The following is a 22,771-nucleotide window of genomic DNA, read 5'->3' as shown; positions in this document are numbered from 1 at the left end:
AGAGGGCGGCTGGCATTGGTGGAGGGGGACGCAGGTGACTTCCGCATGCATGACTTGAAGGAGGGGAGGGCAAAGTTTGCAGTGCAAAGTCAACAGACGTCCACAGACTCAAGATGAAGGACCCGCTCAGTGGCTGCACTGTGAGTGTCTCCCTCTCTCCCTGTCTCCTCTGCCTCTCTGTATACCTCACTGCGTTTCAAAGTAGGCCGCTTAGGCTGTTGTCTCAGTCTGAACATGAAAAGCTTAAGAGCATAAGTGTTCAGCTCAAATTTACAGTGGCACAGCTGGACGCTGAAGCACTCAATTCAATTTGTAAATGCGTTCTCTAACAATGGCTATTTAAAGTGTGGTTATGAAGACAAACTGCCTGATTATTGTAATATGTGTTTTGTAGTACAACTCGCTGTACCAGGACCTGAAGAGGTTTTCCAAGAATGGAGAATATTTCTGCAAAGAGCTGATGACAGTCTTTCAGCAAAGGTGCCTTGTCATTTACTTTTCTTGGAGGTCATTTCATCTATGTACTCTCTGTGTTCTCAGAGATAATCAGTGTATTAACAAGATTGTCCAAAGCTGTTTGGTTCGAGAGCAAATGGCAAAATGAAACCAAAATGCCTGGTGCTGTTTGGATTGTACTTTGAAGCCATAACCACCAGATGTGCCATCAGCGCTCATTCCAGTTATTCTTTCACTCACTTCATGGCGAATGAAAGGTTACTACAAAAGTGATAGCGTACTTCACAGCCTCCCCTTGAATCTCGACTCAAACATTCTGTCACATCTTAACTTCAGCACTGCAGAGGAGCCATCTGGCTACAAGGTTGAACAGAACAAGCACCGGGGAACAATGCTGCCACTATGCAAATGACCCTACGCACACGGCCTCGGAATTACATTGTGATGTGCCTGACAGAAAGAACAGATTTTTTGAAAGACATTGCTGAGTCATAAAACCTGTTGTGTGTGTCTTTGTGTGTGTGTGTGTGCGTGTGTTCTCAAGGGTCTTGTAAAAATCATTACTTTCGACTTGCCTTTGTTTATACAGTGATGTAATGTGGCCCTTTTGAATGTGACGTGTTACTTTAATTGCAGGTCTGAGTTGGAGATTAACTATGCAAAAGGAATGCAGAAGCTCGCTGGCAAACTCATCAAAGCCTCTAAAGAGATGGCCAGCAATAGGTAACTACCCAGCTCCCCAGTGGAGCTCACAATTACACAAAGAGTAACTTCTCTAATCCCTCAGGGTTTTAGACAACAGTGAAAATCCATTCCAATTGCTTTAAAATAGATGCTTAAATGGTCGTTTCTTTTTCTCTAAGCACAACATACCATGCGTGGTCTCAAGTCTCTAATGAGATGTTCTCCATTGCAGACATACACAGGTACGCTTTTACCTTTCATACTACAGTGTTTACTTTTGTTAGCTTTGTAACAGACTATTTCAGTATTGTTTCCAAAGAACTCTGGGGAATGCTCTTCAGCAAGACGCTATTCTGGAGATTCGCCAGACTCTTGATGAGCACACCAAAAGGAAGAGGCCAGTGTGTAATTCAGTTGTACTCTCTTCTTATTCTGCTAAACACAAGGTTACATGCATGGGTCTCTTACTACAATTCCTTTTCATGCAGCTTGACGGTGCCATAGAGAAAACTGGGAAACTTGTCATCACAAACTGGAATGAACAGCTAAAAGTTAGTACATTGTTGTCTGTAGCCTCTATTTAAGGTTAGAATGTGTTTGTCCAAACATGTACAACTACTTTCTAATCTGTGACACACATCTGTAGTGGTAATCTCTTCATCTCTTCTGAGCACCTTGTTTCCTGACGCTGAACACATGAATGCCACATCCTCACAGGTGAAAAAGAAACTGACGGCTCTAACGCGGGAGCATGAGGCCCTGTTCAGCTTTGTGGAGAACAATAAACAGATCTGCACAGAGAAGGAAAAACAAAAGGTTTTTTGGCTTTAGGTCACTGTTCTGGTCCAAGTTTGACAAATGGTTAGTTTTCAGCTGCATACAGTAATCAGCTTGTGGTTTGATCCCTGAGCGATGGTGTTTTCATCTGCCAGATGCTGAACAGACTGACAAAATCAGCAGAGCTGCAGACCAAGGTTGATGAGGAGTACTTTAAAATCAACATGGAGGGCCACCAGATGCGCCTGAAATGGGAGAACACACTTAAAAACTGCTACCAGGTCAGTGGACACATCACACACAATTTAAAGTTATCAAGATTAATCATATACTTATTCTTAACATTATTCCCAGAGCTAATCGTTCCATGGGGACAAAACTGTCAAAATATTACTCTGTTTTTTCTAGATAATTCAGGAGCTTGAGAAACAACGGATAGAAATTCTCAGCAACATCTTAAACAAGTATGGCCTCTACATGTCCAGCTTTGGACAGACTCTCCTGCATGTGAGAATATCTGATGTCTCTTGAATCCAAAGCCTTTTTGGAAACCCATACTCTGACAGGAAGTGAATTTCATGGTAATATCCTTTCCTTACAGTGTCAAAAGCAAATCGAGCAAGCTGTCAGGACCGTGGACATGGACAAGGACCTGCAGAGTTTGGTGGACCAAACAAGCGTTACTGCAGAGGACAACAAGGCCGAGTTTTTAATGGCTGACTATTTTGTGAGGCCCCTTGTCCAAATGTCTACTCTGTGTACAGTTCAGGAAACGGACTGTTTTGTTTATTCCTGAGGAAAAAGGAACATTCTTGTCTAGACTGGGCTATCTGGGTGATTTGTGCAGAACTGTAAACTCAACACTGACTGCATAAAAGGGGGAGAGAAGACGAATATTATGTGTCTGTTGAAGGTCACAGCTTTGAATTCAAGCCAGAAAACTTGCAGTTATGTTTATGTTCTACACAAATATGTGGTCTTTCATTCAGACCTTAGAGAACACATTTGTGTACACAGTCTAATGCCAAACAGTAATACGGGGTAGACGGGGTATTCAGATGTACTGTAGAATGCTGCCCCCATCTCAGCTGTGTCTAATCCTGTTCTCTCACGTGTTAATTAGGAGGAGGATAGCAAGACTGTGATGGGACGAGAGAGGCGTAAAGATGCAATAAAAAACAAACTGCAACGACTAGAGGACTACATTGCAAAGACAAAGAAAGACCATGAAGGCAAGTCCAAACAGATTGAAGACATGCTTGCCTCTCAAAGATGTTGTAACATCTTCAATTAAATTGTTGTAATATTTATTTTAGGTCTGGAGAAAATGCTGAAGACATACAATGAGAACCCATCATTCTCAAACAAGAAAAACCTGGAAGAAACACAGCAGCTGCTCGATGAAGTATGATCATTCAGTATTCCTGTATTACAAGCTGAATTTAGTAATTACTGTTTAGTTACTGCATAACCTGTTTTAATAATCTCTTTGAAGATCACATTGAAACTGGACCTTTTAGTAGCGACACACTGCAAGCTGTCTGCAACAGTGGCTGAAATAGAGGGGAAACCCAAATCACTGCACAAATTCAGCGATAGCATCACTAAATGGAAGGATAAGGTGAGAATACTTCAATCATGACCTTGGTTAACTAGTAATGACCACAAAAAGTCAACAGAATGTCTATGGTTATCCTGTGTGCCCCCATAGGACTGTGAGCACAGCATCGTGCAGCTGTCACGTCCTGTGAGGATCAGAACCACATCAATTCATTCGCGACAGTCTCTGAGAAGATCCATCATTTATAAGGGTCCAGCCAAAAGCTTGCCACCACAGGAGACCCAGTCTGCCCCTGACCAGGCCGAGGCAGAATCCAACACACCAACCCAGGAGAGTGGACTTCAGCCCAGCACAGAACTCAATGGAGACAATAAGTCAGATGAGGAGAATATGGAAGGTGACAACAGCTTTCCATGTATCATAATATAGTATTGTATACTGTATTTAGCTATACTGTGATTCAAAATGTTATTTTATCCTTATTCTTACCATCTATATTCACTGTGTGCATACAGTAATATGTTGTCTAGTGATCTGTAAGTACTTACACTTCAGTGTGACTTGATCCCCTACCTACGATCAGAGTGACTTTTCCAGCACTTTGACCTTGCTGCATTGATTCTTTCATTCCCAGGAGAAGCTCAGAGTCTGGGTCAATGCAGGGCTCTCTACGACTTCACCTCAGATAGAGAAGATGAGCTGAGCATCAAGGAAGGTAACCATGTAGTGAAAACATTGCTTTTGACACCTACATCACAGTCACGTTGAACTGTTTTAATGATATGTGTGTGTGTGTGTGTGTGTTGTTCCTAGGGGATCTCCTTGACATTTTTGAGAGGGATGACAACGGCTGGTGGTATGGGGCACTAAACGGACAGAGAGGTCATTTCCCAGCAACTTATGTGGAGGAGCTTCCTGTGTTAAATGATGCCAAGTCTTCTGAAGCATAGGGCAGGGACAAAAAGAGGGAGACTTTATTGTACAAATGTCATGTCACGTCTAGAATACAGGATCATACTAATTAAAAAGAAAAATAGATTCAATACATCAATTAAATGAAACGGCAACTTCAACTTGAAACAGAATGGAAAAGTTTCACCCCTACTAAATGATTGACTTGACTAAAATGATCTTTAAATCACCACAAAATAAAGTTATTGCTATGTTGAGTTATTTAAACCTAATGGAAATGAAAGACCTGTTTAGAAAGCTGGCAATAGCCTAAAATGTAAAAGCAGTAATTTTTTCTTAGATATACTTAATAGTATTTCAGTGTGAACACATTGTTTTAATGCCATTTTCATGTCAGTATTAAAAGAGTTCTTTTTTTTTAAAAAAAAATATGAAAACTTTATTTGTTGTATTTGTTAATATGTCTGTTTGTTTAAGAAAGTGTCATTAATGAAAGCGAACATTCATTTGTTTGCTGGTGGATAAAATGTTAGTTCAGCAATTTTAGGAAATATACAGAAAGCTAAAAATGGATACAACAAAAAAAGTGTGACTTTACCTTGTGTTAAGGTTAAATAAATATACAAGTACAAAAACAAACAATATGGATGTTTCACATGAGAATTTCACCCTTTTTGTTAGAGTTAGGGGATATAAAATAGAGTCCTTTAAGGAGTCCTTCAAAATGGTTGGCACACCTCGCTGGATGGTACTTGTGTGATTCATTTCTCTGGGATCAGAGCTTTAAATTCTTTCCTGACGTTGGCGAGAAAGGCAGAGAAGTTATTTGTCTCCTTCAGTCTCTGCTCCAGCTGAGGCATACACTCCAGGGGTGGACTGCAGGACTCAACTGAGGAGGCACACAGACAAACACACACACACAAAAATCATCAATTTGAATTTCACCAGACTTTACATTGAACTGCAAACTAACTCAAGAGTTAAAATACGGTGATGCTCTAATGGCTACGTTCACATGTATTCATTGACAAATAGGAAAACGTGGCATCATGGTTGGTGTACATACTCTGGTACGCCCCCTCTTCGTTAATCTGCAGCATGAAAGTGTAGGCACTTTCTGGATCCCTGTGGTCCAAGTTTCTGAAGACAAACTGCAGCTTCTCACCTAGACACACAATAACACATGTGAAAGCACTGTGTTTGGGTGCAAATAGAAATGCATTGTTCTTACGGAAGTAATTACTGTTGTTGGCGCATTTTCACCTTGAATCTTCCTGATCTCCACTTTCAAACAGTCCTGGAACACCTGCTTCACTTTGTGTAGGTTTTTCAGTCTGTCTTTATTGGCTTTGTTTTGTGCAACAATCACTTAAAAGGTAAACAGGAGAAAAAACATGGAAGATAGTTGTGATAGTTTTACAGAAGTGGTCACCAAGCCAATACATTAGAGAAGACAATGCTTACAATCTTTGTGCTTTGATTGCTCTTTCTTCAACCTGTCAATCTTCTGTAGAAGGCTCTCCTTGATCAAGATCTTCTCCTCAGTCTCAGAAATGACTTCTGGCAACTCCCGACTCTTTTCCTTGAGAATGGCGCTCCTTTGGGCTAAATCTTCATGGGCCAAAAAAGTTAAGCAATAGCTGAATTCATAGTGTCATATTGTATGGATTACTGGATTCACAGTGTAGCATGAACTCTGACAATTTCATAGAAACACAAGGACTAATTGCAACAAACTCTAAAAGCATTGCAAACTTACCTTTTTCGTACACCTCAATAGTTTCGAACAGCGTTTCATCCTTGCATTTCTTCAAGCACGACTCTGTGAAAGTACTTTTAATGAGTTAATCTATCGCATTGACTTGGTGCAGATATGACATGACCTTGCTGTTGTAGGTAAGTGAAACAAAACAAGATGCTACATACCAAAACCAGCTTTTACAGACTGTCTGTGTGAGATGTGCAGGTCTGTCTCGGTATCAACCATTTCTCCAACAACCTTGGAAATCAGCTTGGTGCGGATCTCTTCCAGCATATTCGTGAAACACTCCACAGCATCTGTATCATTTATGGATGCCATATCTGTAATAAACAAATTAGCATGGCTTATCCATAAGAGGGCAACAATCAGTTACAGATATGTCGCTTGGTTAAGAACATTTAAAGCTAACTTACAACAGTAGTAAGAGAAGTGTGAATGTTGTGTCTTTCAGTACGTGACGTTAGGCTAAGCCATTTAGCTGACCATTAGGCTGATATAGCCACCCTTTCTAGTTTGGTTATGGTATTTAGCAGACACTTTTGTCCAAAGCGACATACAAAAAACAACAATACAAGAGTTAATTTTAACAGTAAACAATTTAAAAAGTTGGTAACACTACATCGAGGAGAACAGCAATGATAAACAACAATGTCACCTATCTTTAATTTAATTCGCTTCGTAATAACATTTGAAGGATTAGAATTAGAAACCAATCCGTTTCGGGTCACACATAAACATGTGAACTCTAAGCAATTTGTTTACTTTGAGGTAAGGCATCCTTACAGTTTCTGGTCATACATAAACATGTGAACTCTAAGCATGTTGTTTACTTTGAAGTTAGGCATCCTTACAGTTAACTTCTCTTGCTCGCTAACTGTTAGCTAGTTAACGCTAGCTGACAAAAATTGTGTTGGATTCGCAGTTACAATGTCTATTAAATCCAATATATTCCATCTACAGGGGGTGATATTAACAGTAACAGATATCTGATATTACCTTTACGAAAAGTTTCCCAAAAAGGTTTATAACGATAAGTTCACTGGGAGACAAAAATTCAAAAACACCCGCCGAGGGGGGAAATACATTAACGGAAATGACGTTTCACGTTACTTTCAGGCGGATCCATTTTTTTTGTGGTTAAAAGCGTAGGCAACTTAATCATGTTTGTGTCAATCATTGATATAATAGCATGGCATGAGTTATTTGAAATATTTGCAATTTGACTATGTATATCTTAATATACGTTAGGCTACTGTATATCTTAATATACGTTAGGCTACAGAAATTCCGAATTGAAAATGGTATCGCTCATGCTACCCATGATTCATTTCATTGTTATTATTTTCAAGGGTGCAGTTCTTCGACATCTAGTGGTGGTTGAGTGCATTTCATTGAAGAGTTTACGAACAATACGAAATAAGTGTATTGTTACTTTTACGATTGAGTTAAATGGTTAAATGTATATGCTCTTGGGCAACTAAGTTTTTTTTATGATTGTTTTATTTTATTATTCTTTCATTCTGTAGGCTATGTAGGCCTATGTGGTGATAACACTGGAGGTTATTTCATATTTGGTTAGAAGGATAGTCTGTGTAAGGTAAATGTGTTTTAGTTCTAAGGACTCTCAGTAGGCCTAGGCTACCCATTGAAATAAGTGACTCTGTAAGTAATCTTGCACCGTTGCGTTGAAGAGATGCTCTTCACAGTCATCAAAATCATTAAACTTTGCTCACTGTCTCTACAGTCGATTGATGCATTTTTATACTTTTCTATTTTAATGTCAGGATAAAGTTAGGCTACATTGTCCTATGTAAGGTCTTATGGTCTTTAGTGCCATTCATCCCAGCCCACAGTAGGCTATGTATCCCATCTTTTGGGATATTGTATTATTACTAGAGAAATATTCTATAATTGGTATGTGTGTTTTTTTTTTGTTGTTGTTGTTTTTTTTTTCATTTACAAAAGGTAGACCAGCCATTCAGCTGTTAAAAAAAAAAAAAAACTGAGTACAACACATGAGGCGTGTAAACTTGTTGTTCGGCAAAGGACAGGCTTTCTGTTTGGACATAGAGTCCCAAGCTGGAAGGAGAGGGCTAATGTTTAACCAATAAAAGGTTTTGTGGAAAAACTAATGTCCACACAATGATCATGTAGACAGGTGGATGTACTTTGCCTCAAAATGCTGAGTTTCATCTAATGCAGCACATGAAACCCACCCCCCTCCCCTACCCCTCCACCCCACGTATGTCAAGCAGTTAAATAAACCTGCCATGCTGTATAAAACCACTCCTGCCATGGTAAAGGCAGGCAGCACTTGGCGTGACCATCCATGGGGCAGCGTCTGTGAGCAGGGGGCAGGCGTGTCAGCGTGTGCTAGCCTCCCATGGACTTCATTCACAGCAGTGGGGTGCAGGTCATCCAGCACCTCCAGAGCAACTACAAAGACTACCATGACTTCCTCAACTTCATGTCGTCCGTCGGCGATCCACGGAACATCTTCTCGCTTTATTTCCCGCTCTGGTTCCAGCTCAGTCAGATTGTTGGGACTAAGATGATCTGGGTGGCAGTCATTGGTGACTGGCTCAACCTCATTTTCAAATGGTATGTGTCTTCTCTAAAAAAACTCTTGAAATTAATGAAGGGGAAATGTGCAGGTAGAAATGGTGCTGTTTAAAATAATTTATATTCAGCTTTTACACATTTTTCGTTTGTTTTAAAGACTGCTGTTTATTTTCAGGATTTTGTTTGGACACCGACCATACTGGTGGGTGCAGGAAACCCACTTCTATAAGAACCATTCTCTACCTCAGCTCGAACAGTTTCACATCACCTGTGAAACAGGACCAGGTAGATAGACACACTAAATTCTGCTATGTGTCTTACCCTTCCATGTGGCTTGCTAAGAATTCCAACTGATAGTCACCGAACTGCAACATTGGCGAATGTTTGGATCACTTTGAAACAACAACATCTTTGTTTTGCAGGTAGCCCCTCTGGCCATGCTATGGGTTCTTCATGTGTGTGGTATGTAATGATCACTTCTGCAGTCAATTTCACAAGACCACATAGCGACACAACCTGCCAAGAATCCCAGAGGTATGTGCATCCATTATACTACTCATGTTGCCTTTTATCATGGGGTATAAAGATACAGTTCCAACAGTGAAGTGTATTTTTTTTCTCTTTTTTCAAATGCGTAGATTTCGCCTGGTGTGGTCATTCCTCTGGATTGCATTCTGGGTCATTCAGATTAGTGTCTGTGTCTCAAGAGTATTCATTGCCACCCACTTCCCCCATCAGGTCATACTTGGGGTTTTAGCAGGTACTCTAAAACGGTCACAATCTCATAAAATATAAAATATGTGCTATAAAACAAATGACTTCATGAAATGCTCTTGTGTGGTTATGTGTCTTTCTCCTATCAGGCATGCTTGTGGCGGAGGCTTTCGAGCACATCCCCTCCATCCACACAGCCAGTTTCAAGGTCTACCTCCAGACCAGTCTCTTCCTCTTCTCCTTCGCCCTCAGCCTCTACTTCCTGCTCAAGCTGATCCACATCGACCTGCTCTGGTCCATCTCCAAGGCCAAGAAGTGGTGCGTCAACCCTGAGTGGATCCACCTGGACACCACGCCGTTTGCCGGGCTGGTGCGCAACCTGGGCGCCCTCTTCGGCCTCGGCCTGGCCATCAACTCGCAGATGTTCCTGAAGAGCTGCAAGGGCAAGAGCAGCTACCAGACGCGCTTCAAGCTGACCTGCGTGGCCGCCACGCTCACCACGCTGCAGCTCTACGATCTCATCAAGGTGCCCACGCACACGGAGGTCCTCTTCTACACGCTGTCCTTCTGCAAGAGCGCGGTGGTGCCGCTCAGCGTGGTCGCCCTCATCCCGTACTGTGTCCACCTCTTGATCGGGCACTCAGAGAAGAGACTGGACTAGGAGGAGTTAAGTGTAAATATGCTGGATGTTCAAGAGTATGAAGTCATTTGTCTCATTTTGTGTTACATTTTTTTCCAAAGAGTTTGATTTTTTTTTTTTTTTTCAAGGAATCTGATGTTGAGATGATGCACTCCGTTTTGTCTTACAACGGTTGTGTGCCATTTTATTGGGGTTGTTTACATAGATTTGTTAGTATGAGCCTTTGTTTTGTAATGAAAATAAAATGTTAACAGTAATAAGTTTCATTTGTTGTATGTACTATATATGTATGCAGAACATATTGTGAATTAGTGCTTAGTGCACCAAGCATTTTGTAAATATTCCTGAAATTGATATTCTTATAAACTTTTCTGTGTATATGAAAAAATACATGTATATGGCAAATAAAAATCCTTGTTCAGAAGAGGCATAATGAAAAGCATAATCAAGAATAAAGCCATTACTGAATTACCAAGTCAAAAGAAATGGATTCTTTATTTGTCATCAGACTCTTACCTGCAAACACATCAGCCGCACGAGCACCTGGTGATATTTGGGGAAGAGAAAGTAATGAAAAATATAATAGTTCTGTTCTTCTTCTTAACCTTTCAGAGTGTAATAAGATGCAAATTAAATATGCAAATGAGAATAAAAAAAACAGCAACCTTGTAAACACAAATAGAGTGACCATAGATATCTCGCCTATGGACATAACACAATTGTATCAGCACACGTTACTTGCATGTTCATCATTACATGAGTCTGTTTGGGCATCAGAACAGCTGCTGATTAGTATCATTTATAAACAGCGGTCACACAAAACAATGGTGCATAATAAAGTTGATGAAACTAAACAATGCTGTATATAATTTTTCATCACATTACATTATGCAATCAGTCTGAGCACAATTTTGTTCATTTGTTAACATGCTTTTGAATGATATTAAGCCCCTAGAGAATGATTGTTCTGGTAAGCGTGCTAATTTCCATTATAAACAGCTCCATTTGATGGCATATGGGAGGGGCAGATCATGCTTTGTTTTTCTCACCCTGAAAGCAGGATCCATTAGTTATGTAATCTGTCTAAATAAATTTGGTAGGCAACCATAAATGAGATAAAATGCAGATTATGTAAGAACCCTTACAGTGCACTTCCACAGGTATACAGCCATCAGCCATCACTAGGAAACAACAGGAGGTCGTGTTAGACACGCTCTAAGTTCTCACCACTTTGTTGTCCCCACCGCACTGGCTTAAGAGGGCCTTAGTTAGAGCCACAGTGTCTCCTAAGTAACACTTAAAGTCAGGATATGTTTCACAACATGAAAGCACGTGGCATGGCATGGCATGGCATGGCATGGCAACAGATGGTTTGAGGCAGTCGAGTCCAGAGACGGTATACAGTAGCTTGTGGTATATCAAGGTCTTCGCCGGTGTTTAGGTGGTGCAATTAATGTAAATATCAGCTGTACAAAGCAAATGTTATCAATGTGGCATGTTTTATTAACACATACAACATATCTGTTTCCTGTTTCCATTTTTTATAATGCCTTTAAAACGGTATGTCTTCATTTTGTTGAGCCGAGAATTTTTATGAGGCACTGCACTAACAATCACAATATCAATTTTTAAATAAAATTGTATTATTTGACAAAACAATTTTACCATCACACAAATTACAACTGTGCATTGCAAACATACAACTACAGTACAGTATTACTTTTCAATAAAGAATGCTGTTTTTGCTCACATAGGTATTACCCCTGATGTAAGTGCATGCTTTGTGAAGAGCACTCTCTAGTGGATGAGATGAGTGCTGTGATGACGACCCTAACATGAGGTAAAACTCAGGTCCAAAGGTCATTGTGTAGGCTTACAGTAAAGTTATTAGTAATGCATCTATCCTTTATAAGTGCCAGAAGGCTGATGATTTGTAATGCTGATTACCTACCACTACTACTACTACTACTGAGTAAAATAAAATATACACAGTACATCTGATTCCGAGAAAATAAATACATTTTTCTAATAAATACTTTATCTATGTCTTCATTCAACCCAAAAAATATATATACAGTAAACAACAGCTTTATCAACAGATTGCAGAGATGGCAGATTTGAAAACAAACGCAATCCTCAGGTGTCTTAGCTGATGGGTGCTCCTGTGGTGACTAGTTTGTAGTACGCCGCCTTTTTGGCCATCAGTTCCGTGTGCGTGCCTTTCTCAATGACCAGCCCCTGGGACATGACCGCGATGATGTCTGCCGACTGGATGGTGGACAGCCTGTGGGCGATGACGATGCAGGTCCGGCCTCGCCTGGCCACATCGAGCGCAGCCTGCACCGTCTGTGGGAGGAAGACGAAGAAACGTCTGTCAAAATCTCTGAGGAGAGCAAGAGAGGAGTGCTGCTTGCACTCGTACTTACTATTCTGGAGATGTGGGATGAGTAGGTAGAGTACAGCATACAGTATGCGGTTTGTAGTTTTGCTATTCTATGTTCTAAGTTGCTCTGGGTGAAAGAATCGAAGTGAACATAAACATAAACAGAGAGAATACTGTATGTGGAATGTACATCTTGGAGACTATTGTGCAATGTCAGCATGACAAGTTAATGAGGCCTTGCTGGAAAGGTGCCACTTACTTTAACGTCAGAAATATTCAAACACACTGGTTTAGAAGCTCAGGCACAACACAGCAAGTATTCACTTGCTGAGTTGTGCAACCTGTCTTTACTTACCTGTCTTTACATACCTGTGAGTGAATATGTGTGTGTGTGTGTGTGTGTGCGCATGTGCATATGTGTATATGCTCAACTCTACCTTCTCGCTCTCTGTGTCCAGGGCAGAGGTGGCCTCGTCCAGCAGCAGGATCTTGGGGTTCCTGACGATGGCTCTGGCGATGGCGATGCGCTGCTTCTGTCCGCGGCTCAGCTGGGAGCCCTGGGCCCCAACCTGGGTCTCATATGTCTGTATGAGGGACACAGTCACAACCATCAGCCAGCAAAACACTCTGACCCTCTGAGGGACTTTGATTTTGGCTAGACAAGTTATTTTACAGGCATGACTTCTTGAGGCTGTCACTCTCTTTGTGATCAAACAATTTCATGTAAAACTCAAAACCTCCTTTGAAGGTCTAATCTGTGAAGTGTATCCATAACGGTATGATCTGAGCAACTCACTTTTGGCAGTGTCATCACATAATCGTGGAGGAAAGCCTTTTTGGCCGCGTCCACGATCTCCTCCATGCTGACTGTGCGCGCGTTGTCTCCGTAGGCGATGTTCTCGGCGATGCTGCAGTCGAACAGAACGGGCTCCTGGGACACGATGCCAATCTGAGCCCTCAGGAAAGGCACACAGATCCCACGCGACGGCCGCCCATCTATGAGCTGGACACAAGGCAAAGGCCAGCAGATTACTCGTGTGTGGAAAGTACAGTATGCACAGATGTGTCACAGAGAGCAAACTGAGATGTCAATTCACCTCAGGATGAGCACAAGAAGTCAGCAGAAGTGTAAATGTGGAATTTTTTGTTTTGAAACACTTTTTCTCCGATTTAGTAAATGTTTTGCATGCGTGTGCATATTTTTCCTTTTTAATGCTCCAAAACTCCAAATACCACTTAACCCAGCTTCTCTTTGAAGTCTGCCTTCAGAGAAGTAGAACCGTTTAAAACTATGTAAATATTATGCCTTGCCCAGGGAGTTAGGTGATCAAAGCAAGAACAACTGTTAGGAAAACTCACGACAACGAATAGTACAGCAATAATGTAATTTGCTTATCTGCCACAGGAGATCAAAGGGGTTGCATCTCGTACCACTTTTCCCTCGTCAGGGTCGTAGAATCTCTCCAGCAGCTGCACGCTGGTGCTCTTGCCACAGCCGCTGCTGCCCACGAAGGCCAGCGTCTCGCCGGGCTTCACAGCCACCTCCAGCCCCCTCAGCACCTGGACGTCCGGCCGGCTCGGATACGTGAACTTGCAGTCCACAAACTCCACTTCTCCTTTGAAATCATCCTGCCATGTGGAGAAGGGTGGAGTATGGACTTATACCTTAAATTTGTAATACTCATTCAAGCTTAATCAGAACTCAATACTTGCAATTTATTTTGTAGGGGGAGAAATGTAAGGTTCCTTGCATAATCTTGCTTCTCTGAGAGCGCAACAGACTACAGCATCCATACCATGTAACCAGGTTCAAATCGGACCTGCAGTTGTTTCCCGACCCCACCTCATCTCTCTCTTCCACTTACTTCCTGTCACCCTTCACTGTCTGCTTCCTCTGTTGTAAATAAAGGCAAAAGGCCCAAAACAATAGACTGAAAAAAAAGAATGTTCACCCAGTATCTTATATGTTGGAATCAATGCGCATCCCTGACCACAGACACGTTCTTATATTGGGTGAATATTTAAAGCAACACTAAAGCACTTTTCCTCTGTTGCACGCACGCTATTTGTTTATCCATCAAATAACGATGTCCACAGACAAGGTAGAGCATGTTGCATGATTTTATGACAGTATGATGTATTGCGACATCAAAACAAGTCAAATTTGTGGTTTCTTAGATCTCATTTCATCGAACCACAGCTACGCTACCCGATCTGGTAAAGTAGTGCGATTATAGCCGATAGAGGGCCGCGAAGTGAATGCAGAAGTGCTGTTCACCCTGTTATGAGTTGATGAACCGCTGAAATGATTTTGGAAACATTATGTTAAGGTACGAAAAACTCTTTAATGTTGCTTTAAAAAAGAACTAATAACTGAGAGGATGCTCTCTATGTTGCTGTCTTTCTCTCTCACCCAAGTCTGCCCCTCTGCAGGGTTTGCGCTGATCTTTGGGACTCTGTCAAAGAGGGTGAAGAGCTGGGCAGCGGCAATCTTTGCTTTGGCGTAGTCTGGGGTGAAAGAGGACGCTTTCCCCAATGCAGTTCCACAGGTCACAACTGCTGCAACAACTCTAAACACACACACACACACACACACATTAACTTTGTATGGGTTTCAGGATTTCAGCACTAAAACTGAGCTCAGCACAGTCAAAAGCATGATATCAGTTTTTTTCTCTTTCAAATAAACCAACCTGAACACCATCATGTAATGAAGCCCTTCGTTGCTGACCAGGTAGCCTCCGTATCTGAAGGAGGCTGCGTACGCCATGAAGATGACACACTGGGCAAAGGCGAAGCACACGCCGTACACGTGGGCCTTCTTCTTGGCGGCCGTGTACGGGGCCTCCAGCTGCTGCTCATACTGCTCCACAAACTGACCCTCCTTGGCCAGGCCTGCGATGGTCCTGATGTTGGCCATCGCCTCACTGGACACCTGCAAGGACACAGATTCATTCACCGTCTGCGCTTCACAAGGGGTGGGATCTCATATAGAGCAAACGTCTCTAGGTTAGACTGATGAATCGTGGTCAAGGTTAGTAGAAAAAAAAATAGGCAAATGACAGGTAGGATGTTGTCATGCTCACATTACATCACAGGTACAGTATATATGATTCTGGTGACATGTTGTTGATATCATAACTACAGAGTCTATTAAATTGAACTCCTGATGCCATGTGTTGATTGTACAAGCCACTATGTTTTTCATTTACAAAGCTTTTCATGTGCATACACCAGAGTCTAAACTGCACACATTGAGCGGACAGTGAGGGGTCTGTGAAAGAGCAGTACACTAAATTTGACCGAAAGTGGATGACATTGGCATACTGCATCTTTAAAACTAAATGCAAAACCACTCGGTACTGCAAGCACACCTGTCCTGCATCCTCCATGGCCTTCTTGTCTTCGTTAGCAAAGCCCGTGAGCATCTTGGCCTGGAAGAGTCCAGACAGGCCGATGAAAGGCAGGAAACAGATGACCACCAGGCTCAGCTTCCAGCTGAAGTAGAAGGCAATGATGATGGACGCGCCGATGTTGGTGAGCGAGTTCACGACCATGCCGATCTGTGATCCCGTCGCCTGCATGGACAACACCAGAGAGGTCAGAGGAGCTGGAGAAATGTCTTGAACTGCGGTTCACCCCAATATGTTTAAGTCCGCCTGTCTACTTATCGTCAAGTCTTTTCCTCACTTAAGTAAGCAAAAGCTGAGTCACTCGACACCAAAATTCCACATGGACAAAATGACCCAATGACCCAAATGGTCTGCCGCACTGAAGACGCCACTGCCACCCTTCATGACTCACTGGCTGAGCACGTCCACTTACCCCTTGCACCATGGAGGCATCAGTGGCCAGTCTAGTGGTCAGTGCCCCGGGGCTGTTCTTCCGGTCGTCAAACCAGCCAATGTCCTGCTTCAGGATAGCTTGGAAGCCCATCTTCCTCAGCCTGCGCGTCAGCCGCTCTCCAGACTTGGCAAAGGAGTAACCCTTCCCAACAGATCACATAAGCAACCTCTGAATGATTCAAGTGCACTGACAGTGGGCAAAGGACTTGAGGGTGTTTTAGATTCGCACTTCTCAACCAAATGGTGGTTCTCAATATTATATTTACTGTACCTTGATGGCATATTGAGTGTATTTTTAGTGTCTGGTGTTGTCACCGAGACTTATTTGAGCTGGTTGATAGCTGGTTGATGGAAACTCACCTGTAAAAACTGTGAGATGAAGCTTATCACTGCCACAATGACAAACAGCACACATATTCCATGAATCTGCTTCCTCTGTTCAACCAGGTCAGTGATGCCAAACGTCTTCACATCAACAGGACAAGACAAGATACGAGATGTTAGAACACCATGTACATTCAATTGTTTTGCCACAGACACAGACAGTTGCCTAGGGAAAACTGAGTCACAGAATGTAGAACTACTCATATTTTCAATGAACCAATTCAAATCAGTGAATCAATTCAATGAGTCAATTCAAATCAACAAATCAATCTCTATTATAGTTAGTTGTATTGAAACACCACACCATTCCTCACCCCTAGGATCTGGCTGAAGAGCAGAGCATAGATGGGGTTGACGGAGCCATTAATGGCCGCTCCGAGAGAGCCCATCAGCAGGTAGGGCCACTCCGTGCGGTTGTACCTCAGGATGCGAGCTATCGGTGCCGGTTCAACACGTTCCTTTGAGTCAGCGTCCTCATCTGTCTGCAGATTCAGACGGATATGAAGTCTCACACTGGAGACATGAGTAATACAGTGTGACTGAAAAAAGAGAGACTTAAGTTCACCTCGGGGATGTCCGGGATGTCTCTGTCTTTGTCAATCCGGAGTTGACCAGATATGGCATCAGGGATATAGTCCTCTGACCGCTGAGACCGTGATCGCAAGCGCAGAGATCTCCTTCAAAAGGCAAGAAAAGGACTTACTGTATTAAATCAGTGCTCCATATTTAGTTGTCAAAAGTAGAGCAGCTATTTAGATCCTTCATAAGATCCCTTCAGCAAAATAAGAAGCAAACTTCTTACTGTTTCATATAAACCAAATTGTGATATAGATACAGTATATCCTAGTGTATGTTTATGTCATGACATATTCTGGTGATATCAAGATTTGTATTCATGGGTTTCATCCGGTCCCTTTCCACAGGTGTATAAAATCAAGCACCTTGATTATGAAGGCAGACTGCATGGTGCTTGATTAACCCACCTGTGGAAAGGGACCTGAAGAAACCCATAAATAACAAGAATTCTGTTTACTGTTCACTGTTTATGGGCACAGTGCATTACCTTGAACTGGCATAGCTTCCTCTACTAAGGGTCCTCTGCCTCCCAAGAGCTACCTCTGCTCCCTCACTTTCAGATGCTGAAATCACAAATTCATTACCTCAAGACATGAAAAACGCACAGAGGACGCCTGCCCTCTGTTCTGAGTCCAGTGTCTGTGCTGATGTTCTAACTCACGGTTCCTCACAGTGACCGGCTCCTGTCCCTGGTTCTGCAGGGTGACCAGGGTGAAGTACACGCCCTTCCTCTCCATGAGGTCGGCATGAACGCCTCGCTCCACGGCACGCCCGTGCTCAAAGCCGACGATCACATCAGCGTTACGGATGGTTGAGAGCCGATGAGCAATGGTGATGGTGGTTCTACCCATGCGGGCCTGAAAGCAACATTCAGGAGAGTGCATTGTTGCCACAGATCACAGAGTACTAGAACCTGTGTGATATGTTGGAGTTCAATCATTGAAATATGATTGAAATATTTGAATAATTCTTTTGCCCATTGTTCATTTTGTTTGTGTGGGCAATGTCCAAGACATAATGGTGGGCCAGGTGCAGTCGTAGCTGAACATATGGGAATGCTATGCTAATATGCTAAACCCACCTTGTCCAGAGCCTCTTGCACCACAGCTTCGCTCTCATTGTCCAGGGCAGAAGTGGCCATGTCCAGGAGCAGGATGCGGGGGTTCCTGATCAGAGCTCGAGCGATGGCGATCCTCTGCTTCTGACCTCCACTCATCTGTCCACCACCCTCGCCCACCAGAGTCTCAAATTTCTGGATCCGCATAGACAAAATATGGCCAGTTATTAACTACATGTGCTACCTTAACTGCATGTATTTAAATATGGATTCTGTCATCATTATGTTGCAATATATCTTCTATTTCAGTACATTGCGTCCATCTGAGGTAAGGTATGCTTCAGCAGTGGTTGTGTACCTGAGGGAGCTCCATGATGAAGTTATATGCATTGGCCTGTTTGGTGGCCCGGATGATGTCCTCCATGGTGATCCCAGGCCTCCCGTAGCGAATGTTATCCGCGATGGTGGTGGCAAAGAGCACCGGTTCCTGCTCCACGATGCCGATCAGAGACCGCAGCCACGGGATGTTCAGGCTCCTGATATCATGGCCATCCAGGGTCACCTACAGGTGGACATGAACCTCCTTTACTCAAATGTCTCAGAATCGATGCAACAGATTTTTACAACAGAGTAGATATCTATACGATGATATGAAGGTATTACCATTCCTTTCAGAGGGTTGTAAAATCTCTGAAAGAGCTGGACTGTGGTGCTTTTTCCTGAACCGCTGGGGCCGACAAAAGCTGTGGTCTCCCCTGCTTTTATCACCATGCTCAAGTCATTTAGGATCTAAACAGCAGAAAAGCAGCTTTGCTTTAAACAAGCTTTTAAAAGGGCAACATGCAAGGGAAGTTATTTAAAAACAAACCAAACGCACCTTCACATCTGGTCGCGAGGGGTAATTGAAGTCAACGTTGTGGAATTCAATGTCTCCTTTAACCTGCTCTAATTTGTGCCCTTCCTCCGAGAGACAATCGATCTCTGGCTCCTGGGGAGAAAAGGGAGAGGTTGGGTGCCATTGTGAAGGTGATAAATCATTTACAGGGGCTCATTGATTTCCTGACAGCACTGACAAATACATCCCGCAGGCTGTCTGTCTGTGACTGTGGCCCTCACCCTGTCGATGGTGTCAAATATGCTTTTGGCTGCAGCCCGCCCCGATGCAAAAGCCTCCAGGCAAGGCGATGCCAGACCCAGATTCATAGCAGCCATCAGGATGCCAAAGAACACCTGTGGAGACACGAGATATGTTTGCACTGCACTGGGCATATGACGCATGTCCATCAGCCATGCAGCATACGGGAGCGTCACTGTGTGCCGCTGCACACGTACAGCGGATCTTGAAGTTGCTCAACAAAAATGCCCAAAAGGTACAAAAACAGTGTTTTCAACACACCTGGATGAGGTCACCAGGTGATAGTTCTTTGGTGTCGATGACTAACTTGGAGCCGTACCAGAAGGCCAGGGCATAGCAGAGGAAGATTATGCACCAGAGGTAACCCTGGAATACACCTATGATGGTGCCCTTCTTCACCCCCCACGTTTGTGCCTCCTCAAGGTTCCGGTCATACCTGAGAAAACAGATGCTACCCATGATGCTTTGTGGTCAAATGCCATACAGGAATGTTTGCGTATGTCAGGACCTGAACACAGATAGTTTAGCGTGGATTTAGCACAGCACCTGTCAGCTTCCTTCTCTTCCCCTCCGAAGGCTGCGACGGTCCGTATGGAGTAGAGCACCTCGTCTGCCACAGCTCCTGCTTTGGCGTAGGCTTTCAGCTCCCTGCCTGTTAGCCTGGCTACAGCCTTCATACCAAAACACAGTCAAAACATGCAAATACCCATCAACTCAAGCTGTTGAAATCACAACAGGGCCAACTGTTTTCAGCAGTTTCAACATGAACTGTGAGTGAGTGAGGCAGAGCCCTGGGGCAATGATTTCTCATCTCACGTTGAGTCACCTCTGAGGATAATTGCTTTACTACATATAACGGTCTGGGTGAGTGATGGTGTCACTGATAAGTCTAGCCACATAAAATGCAATTCACTGTAAGTTTTGTTCAAGCTTACCATTGCCATCAGTCCAGCTCCCAGGCCAACGAGTGGACTCACTGAAATGACCACAAGTGTCAGCTTCCAACCACCTATGAAACCCACGGCGAAGCCAAAGATGAAGGTGGAGATCCTCTCAATAAAGATGGACACCTGGTCTGCAATGGCATTGTTGATTTTATTGATGTCACTGGAACACGGGAAAAGAAAAAAACATATTGTGAGCAGTACAAAACAGATTGAATTATGTAATTGAATGCATGTCAAGATTACTAGGGGTTTCAGCATAATTGCAAGATTATTACAAAATGTACCCATCTCATCATTTTGCCAAAGCACATAATCAGTTAACCCAACCACATAGACAGAGAGCTCTGTAGGACTTACTCAGATATCCTTGTGTTTAATTCTCCTACAGAATTGCAGTCAAACCAACCGATTTCCATCCGCATGATTTTACGGAAATAAGTCCTCCTTATTCTTTGAATCTGTCTTGCGGCTGCAGAAACCCAGAGGGCAATCTGCAATCAAAGGTTAATAAGATCTACCCTGAACAAAGACTTGCTATCTCAGAATATGGATATTATTGACCATAAATGTCTTTAGCAGAATCAGTCATCACAGCAATGGAGTCGTAGTTTGGTCACTTACTTGAAAATAACTGACAATAAGGACGCCCACTCCAATACCAACAAAGTAATATGCAAAAAGTGTCATGTTAGATTCAATGTCCACCCTGTGTAAAAACAACGTAATTGGTTAACTGGCATTCAAAACTGAAAGATAAACAATTGTGATGTGACCTAAACATATGATCAGAAATGTTTATTTTTCCATCCAAAGACACAACCCATCTGATAGTAAGACACATTACAGTAATTTCCTGTGCATTAGCCACATTGTGTATAAGCTGTAGGACAGTGTTTTAAGCAAGGTGTTAAAAAAACCCATATGAATACCATATTAACTGTCCCTGTGTATTCACCTCATAGCTGAAGAAATGTTGCAAAATCAATGTGCTAATGGCTAATAGTTGGGAAATGACTGTACATACCCACAGAGAACAGTAGTGTTCTCAGCTGTCTGATATATTGACCCATTGACCCAGGCAATGGTGCTGTTGATGCACGTCTTGTTGGGGTCTTTCAGCATCTGCATCTCCAGCTCGTAGGACACAAACGTGTCGGTCATCATGCCGTAGACCAGCAACATGAGGGGCGAAGCAGCGCCGTGGATCAGCGCACACACACCCCCCACCACCATCATCACGGTATCCTGGCAGGTGGCAAACCGGAACTAGAAGAGACGCCACTGGGTTTAGACTCACTGGAATCATGCTGTAGGCTTGTAGTGTAATCATGAAGCATCCGAAAATGCATTGCATGCGAGCCTGCCACAGTGCAAACAATCTTGTTGTGTTAGAAATGCTAAACGTCATCCTTGAGTTTTACCAATTTGGAATTGTTGATTGTACAAGTAGAGTTTGACATATCAGCACCAAACCAAATCCCATACAGCCACAAATACTACAGTTAGTCATTTGTCAGAGTGAATATGTGTTTAAAAAATAAATAAATAAATATTGTTACCAGTTGAAAAAATCCGACTCCTAAAATGTTCTCCTCTTTCTTCTCCTTCTCTTTCCTGGAAATAAAAAATGAAACCCTGTAGTTGGTCTTGGGTGACACAATTCATTCTATATTCACATGTGGGTTCAACATACTGTATGTTTAATATGAAAAATAATTAACTGTACTGTACATACCCCATTGTGAAACCTGTGAATGAAAGAAAACACAACAACATAAAAAACAAACAAACAACAACAAAAAAACAATTAAATCAAGTGACAAGCCAGTTTTGCATACAATATGCAAATGTCAATTCAGAAGACTTGGGACAATTTTGAAACTATTTGAGTTTTGCATTATTTGTGTTTATATGCTTTGGTTCAGCATGACTTGCATGACCTGCTGGATGGTCCACCAGGCCATTTTTTTTTTTTTTTGCATTTAGCAACTTCCCGGTATCCCCTTTGAATAATATTTCAATAGGGAAGTCACATCTGAAGGCATTTTTGAACTGATCTATTGATATGCCATATTTATTAACATTAAGAGATTAAAGTGAAAAAGGAATATATTTGTAAATGTATTCATGACTGATGAAATAGAATCAAACTTGTATAAGATAACTGCACCTTTCAATTGTTTGTATGGCTGGGCACAACGTAAATTGTTACAAGTAGCCTATTGTTTACAATTAATCAAACCTAGATGAAAAGCACAATTTGTCCTTAGAAGTTAGTTTTAAAATCTTCTTAGTTAGATATTAGTTTTAAAATCATCGTGTTTACTCTTAAACTATGATTAGCCTGTGCTACTGTGAAGGCCTTAATTGCTGCGA

General features: G+C 42.4%; 4 protein-coding genes across 4 annotated transcripts; 2 read left to right on the top strand and 2 right to left on the bottom strand.

Annotated features, from left to right (window-relative positions):
- The first annotated feature begins 107 nt into the window (after positions 1 to 107).
- Positions 108 to 4,428, top strand: nostrin (nitric oxide synthase trafficking). Its single transcript, XM_062533975.1, has 16 exons — positions 108 to 140; positions 395 to 480; positions 1,093 to 1,179; positions 1,320 to 1,382; positions 1,460 to 1,541; positions 1,629 to 1,691; positions 1,858 to 1,956; positions 2,073 to 2,198; positions 2,326 to 2,424; positions 2,519 to 2,644; positions 3,041 to 3,149; positions 3,234 to 3,322; positions 3,413 to 3,538; positions 3,629 to 3,875; positions 4,113 to 4,193; positions 4,292 to 4,428. The coding sequence occupies exons 1-16, from the start codon at positions 114 to 116 to the stop codon at positions 4,426 to 4,428; spliced, it is 1,647 nt and encodes a 548-aa protein (XP_062389959.1). The 5' UTR covers positions 108 to 113.
- A 1-nt stretch (position 4,429) lies between these two features.
- On the bottom strand, positions 4,430 to 7,251 carry spc25 (SPC25 component of NDC80 kinetochore complex). The gene is made up of 7 exons (XM_062533976.1): positions 7,149 to 7,251; positions 6,317 to 6,472; positions 6,150 to 6,212; positions 5,855 to 6,001; positions 5,654 to 5,758; positions 5,457 to 5,555; positions 4,430 to 5,279 (listed from the first exon to the last, which is right to left on the bottom strand). Exons 2-7 carry the CDS (start codon positions 6,468 to 6,470, stop codon positions 5,152 to 5,154), a joined length of 696 nt encoding a protein of 231 aa, XP_062389960.1. The 5' UTR covers positions 6,471 to 6,472; positions 7,149 to 7,251; the 3' UTR covers positions 4,430 to 5,151.
- Positions 7,252 to 8,432: 1,181 nt separating this feature from the next.
- On the top strand, positions 8,433 to 10,530 carry LOC134077752 (glucose-6-phosphatase 2-like). The gene is made up of 5 exons (XM_062533394.1): positions 8,433 to 8,753; positions 8,890 to 8,999; positions 9,137 to 9,248; positions 9,353 to 9,474; positions 9,578 to 10,530. The coding sequence occupies exons 1-5, from the start codon at positions 8,536 to 8,538 to the stop codon at positions 10,087 to 10,089; spliced, it is 1,074 nt and encodes a 357-aa protein (XP_062389378.1). The 5' UTR covers positions 8,433 to 8,535; the 3' UTR covers positions 10,090 to 10,530.
- Positions 10,531 to 11,566: 1,036 nt separating this feature from the next.
- abcb11a (ATP-binding cassette, sub-family B (MDR/TAP), member 11a) lies at positions 11,567 to 20,150 on the bottom strand. The gene is made up of 20 exons (XM_062533974.1): positions 19,995 to 20,150; positions 19,710 to 19,884; positions 19,430 to 19,543; positions 19,191 to 19,301; positions 18,977 to 19,102; positions 18,672 to 18,875; positions 18,338 to 18,508; positions 17,918 to 18,113; positions 17,744 to 17,819; positions 17,246 to 17,357; positions 16,995 to 17,162; positions 16,657 to 16,761; positions 16,277 to 16,438; positions 15,826 to 16,029; positions 15,145 to 15,386; positions 14,865 to 15,021; positions 13,883 to 14,080; positions 13,248 to 13,454; positions 12,889 to 13,035; positions 11,567 to 12,414 (listed from the first exon to the last, which is right to left on the bottom strand). Exons 1-20 carry the CDS (start codon positions 20,123 to 20,125, stop codon positions 12,214 to 12,216), a joined length of 3,207 nt encoding a protein of 1,068 aa, XP_062389958.1. The 5' UTR covers positions 20,126 to 20,150; the 3' UTR covers positions 11,567 to 12,213.
- Between the last annotated feature and the right edge of the window lie 2,621 nt (positions 20,151 to 22,771).

The sequence above is a fragment of the Sardina pilchardus genome, chromosome 4 (assembly GCF_963854185.1).
Source record: "Sardina pilchardus chromosome 4, fSarPil1.1, whole genome shotgun sequence".
Lineage (NCBI taxonomy): Eukaryota > Metazoa > Chordata > Actinopteri > Clupeiformes > Clupeidae > Sardina > Sardina pilchardus.
Note: the sequence above shows the minus strand (reverse complement) of the source record. Positions and strands in the feature narration are given on the sequence as shown.

Excerpts from the sequence above, each read along its gene's own strand:
- nostrin (XM_062533975.1), top strand. The coding sequence starts at position 114 with ATGAAGGACCCGCTCAGTGGCTGCACT. Across the intron at positions 481-1,092 it reads ATGACAGTCTTTCAGCAAAG|GTCTGAGTTGGAGATTAACT; the intron begins GTGCCTTGTCAT and ends CTTTAATTGCAG. Across the intron at positions 3,323-3,412 it reads CACAGCAGCTGCTCGATGAA|ATCACATTGAAACTGGACCT; the intron begins GTATGATCATTC and ends ATCTCTTTGAAG.
- spc25 (XM_062533976.1), bottom strand. The coding sequence starts at position 6,470 with ATGGCATCCATAAATGATACAGATGCTGTGGAGTGTTTCACGAATATG. Across the intron at positions 6,002-6,149 it reads TATTGAGGTGTACGAAAAAG|ATTTAGCCCAAAGGAGCGCC; the intron begins GTAAGTTTGCAA and ends TGGCCCATGAAG. Across the intron at positions 5,280-5,456 it reads CGAAGAGGGGGCGTACCAGA|TTGAGTCCTGCAGTCCACCC; the intron begins GTATGTACACCA and ends GTGCCTCCTCAG.
- LOC134077752 (XM_062533394.1), top strand. The coding sequence starts at position 8,536 with ATGGACTTCATTCACAGCAGTGGGGTGCAGGTCATCCAGCACCTCCAG. Across the intron at positions 9,000-9,136 it reads CACCTGTGAAACAGGACCAG|GTAGCCCCTCTGGCCATGCT; the intron begins GTAGATAGACAC and ends TTTGTTTTGCAG. Across the intron at positions 9,475-9,577 it reads CATACTTGGGGTTTTAGCAG|GCATGCTTGTGGCGGAGGCT; the intron begins GTACTCTAAAAC and ends TTCTCCTATCAG.
- abcb11a (XM_062533974.1), bottom strand. The coding sequence starts at position 20,125 with ATGAAGGCTGTAGCCAGGCTAACAGGCAGGGAGCTGAAAGCCTACGCC. Across the intron at positions 19,885-19,994 it reads GAAGAGAAGGAAGCTGACAG|GTATGACCGGAACCTTGAGG; the intron begins GTGCTGTGCTAA and ends CTGTTTTCTCAG. Across the intron at positions 18,114-18,337 it reads TGCAAGAGGCTCTGGACAAG|GCCCGCATGGGTAGAACCAC; the intron begins GTGGGTTTAGCA and ends TGTTGCTTTCAG.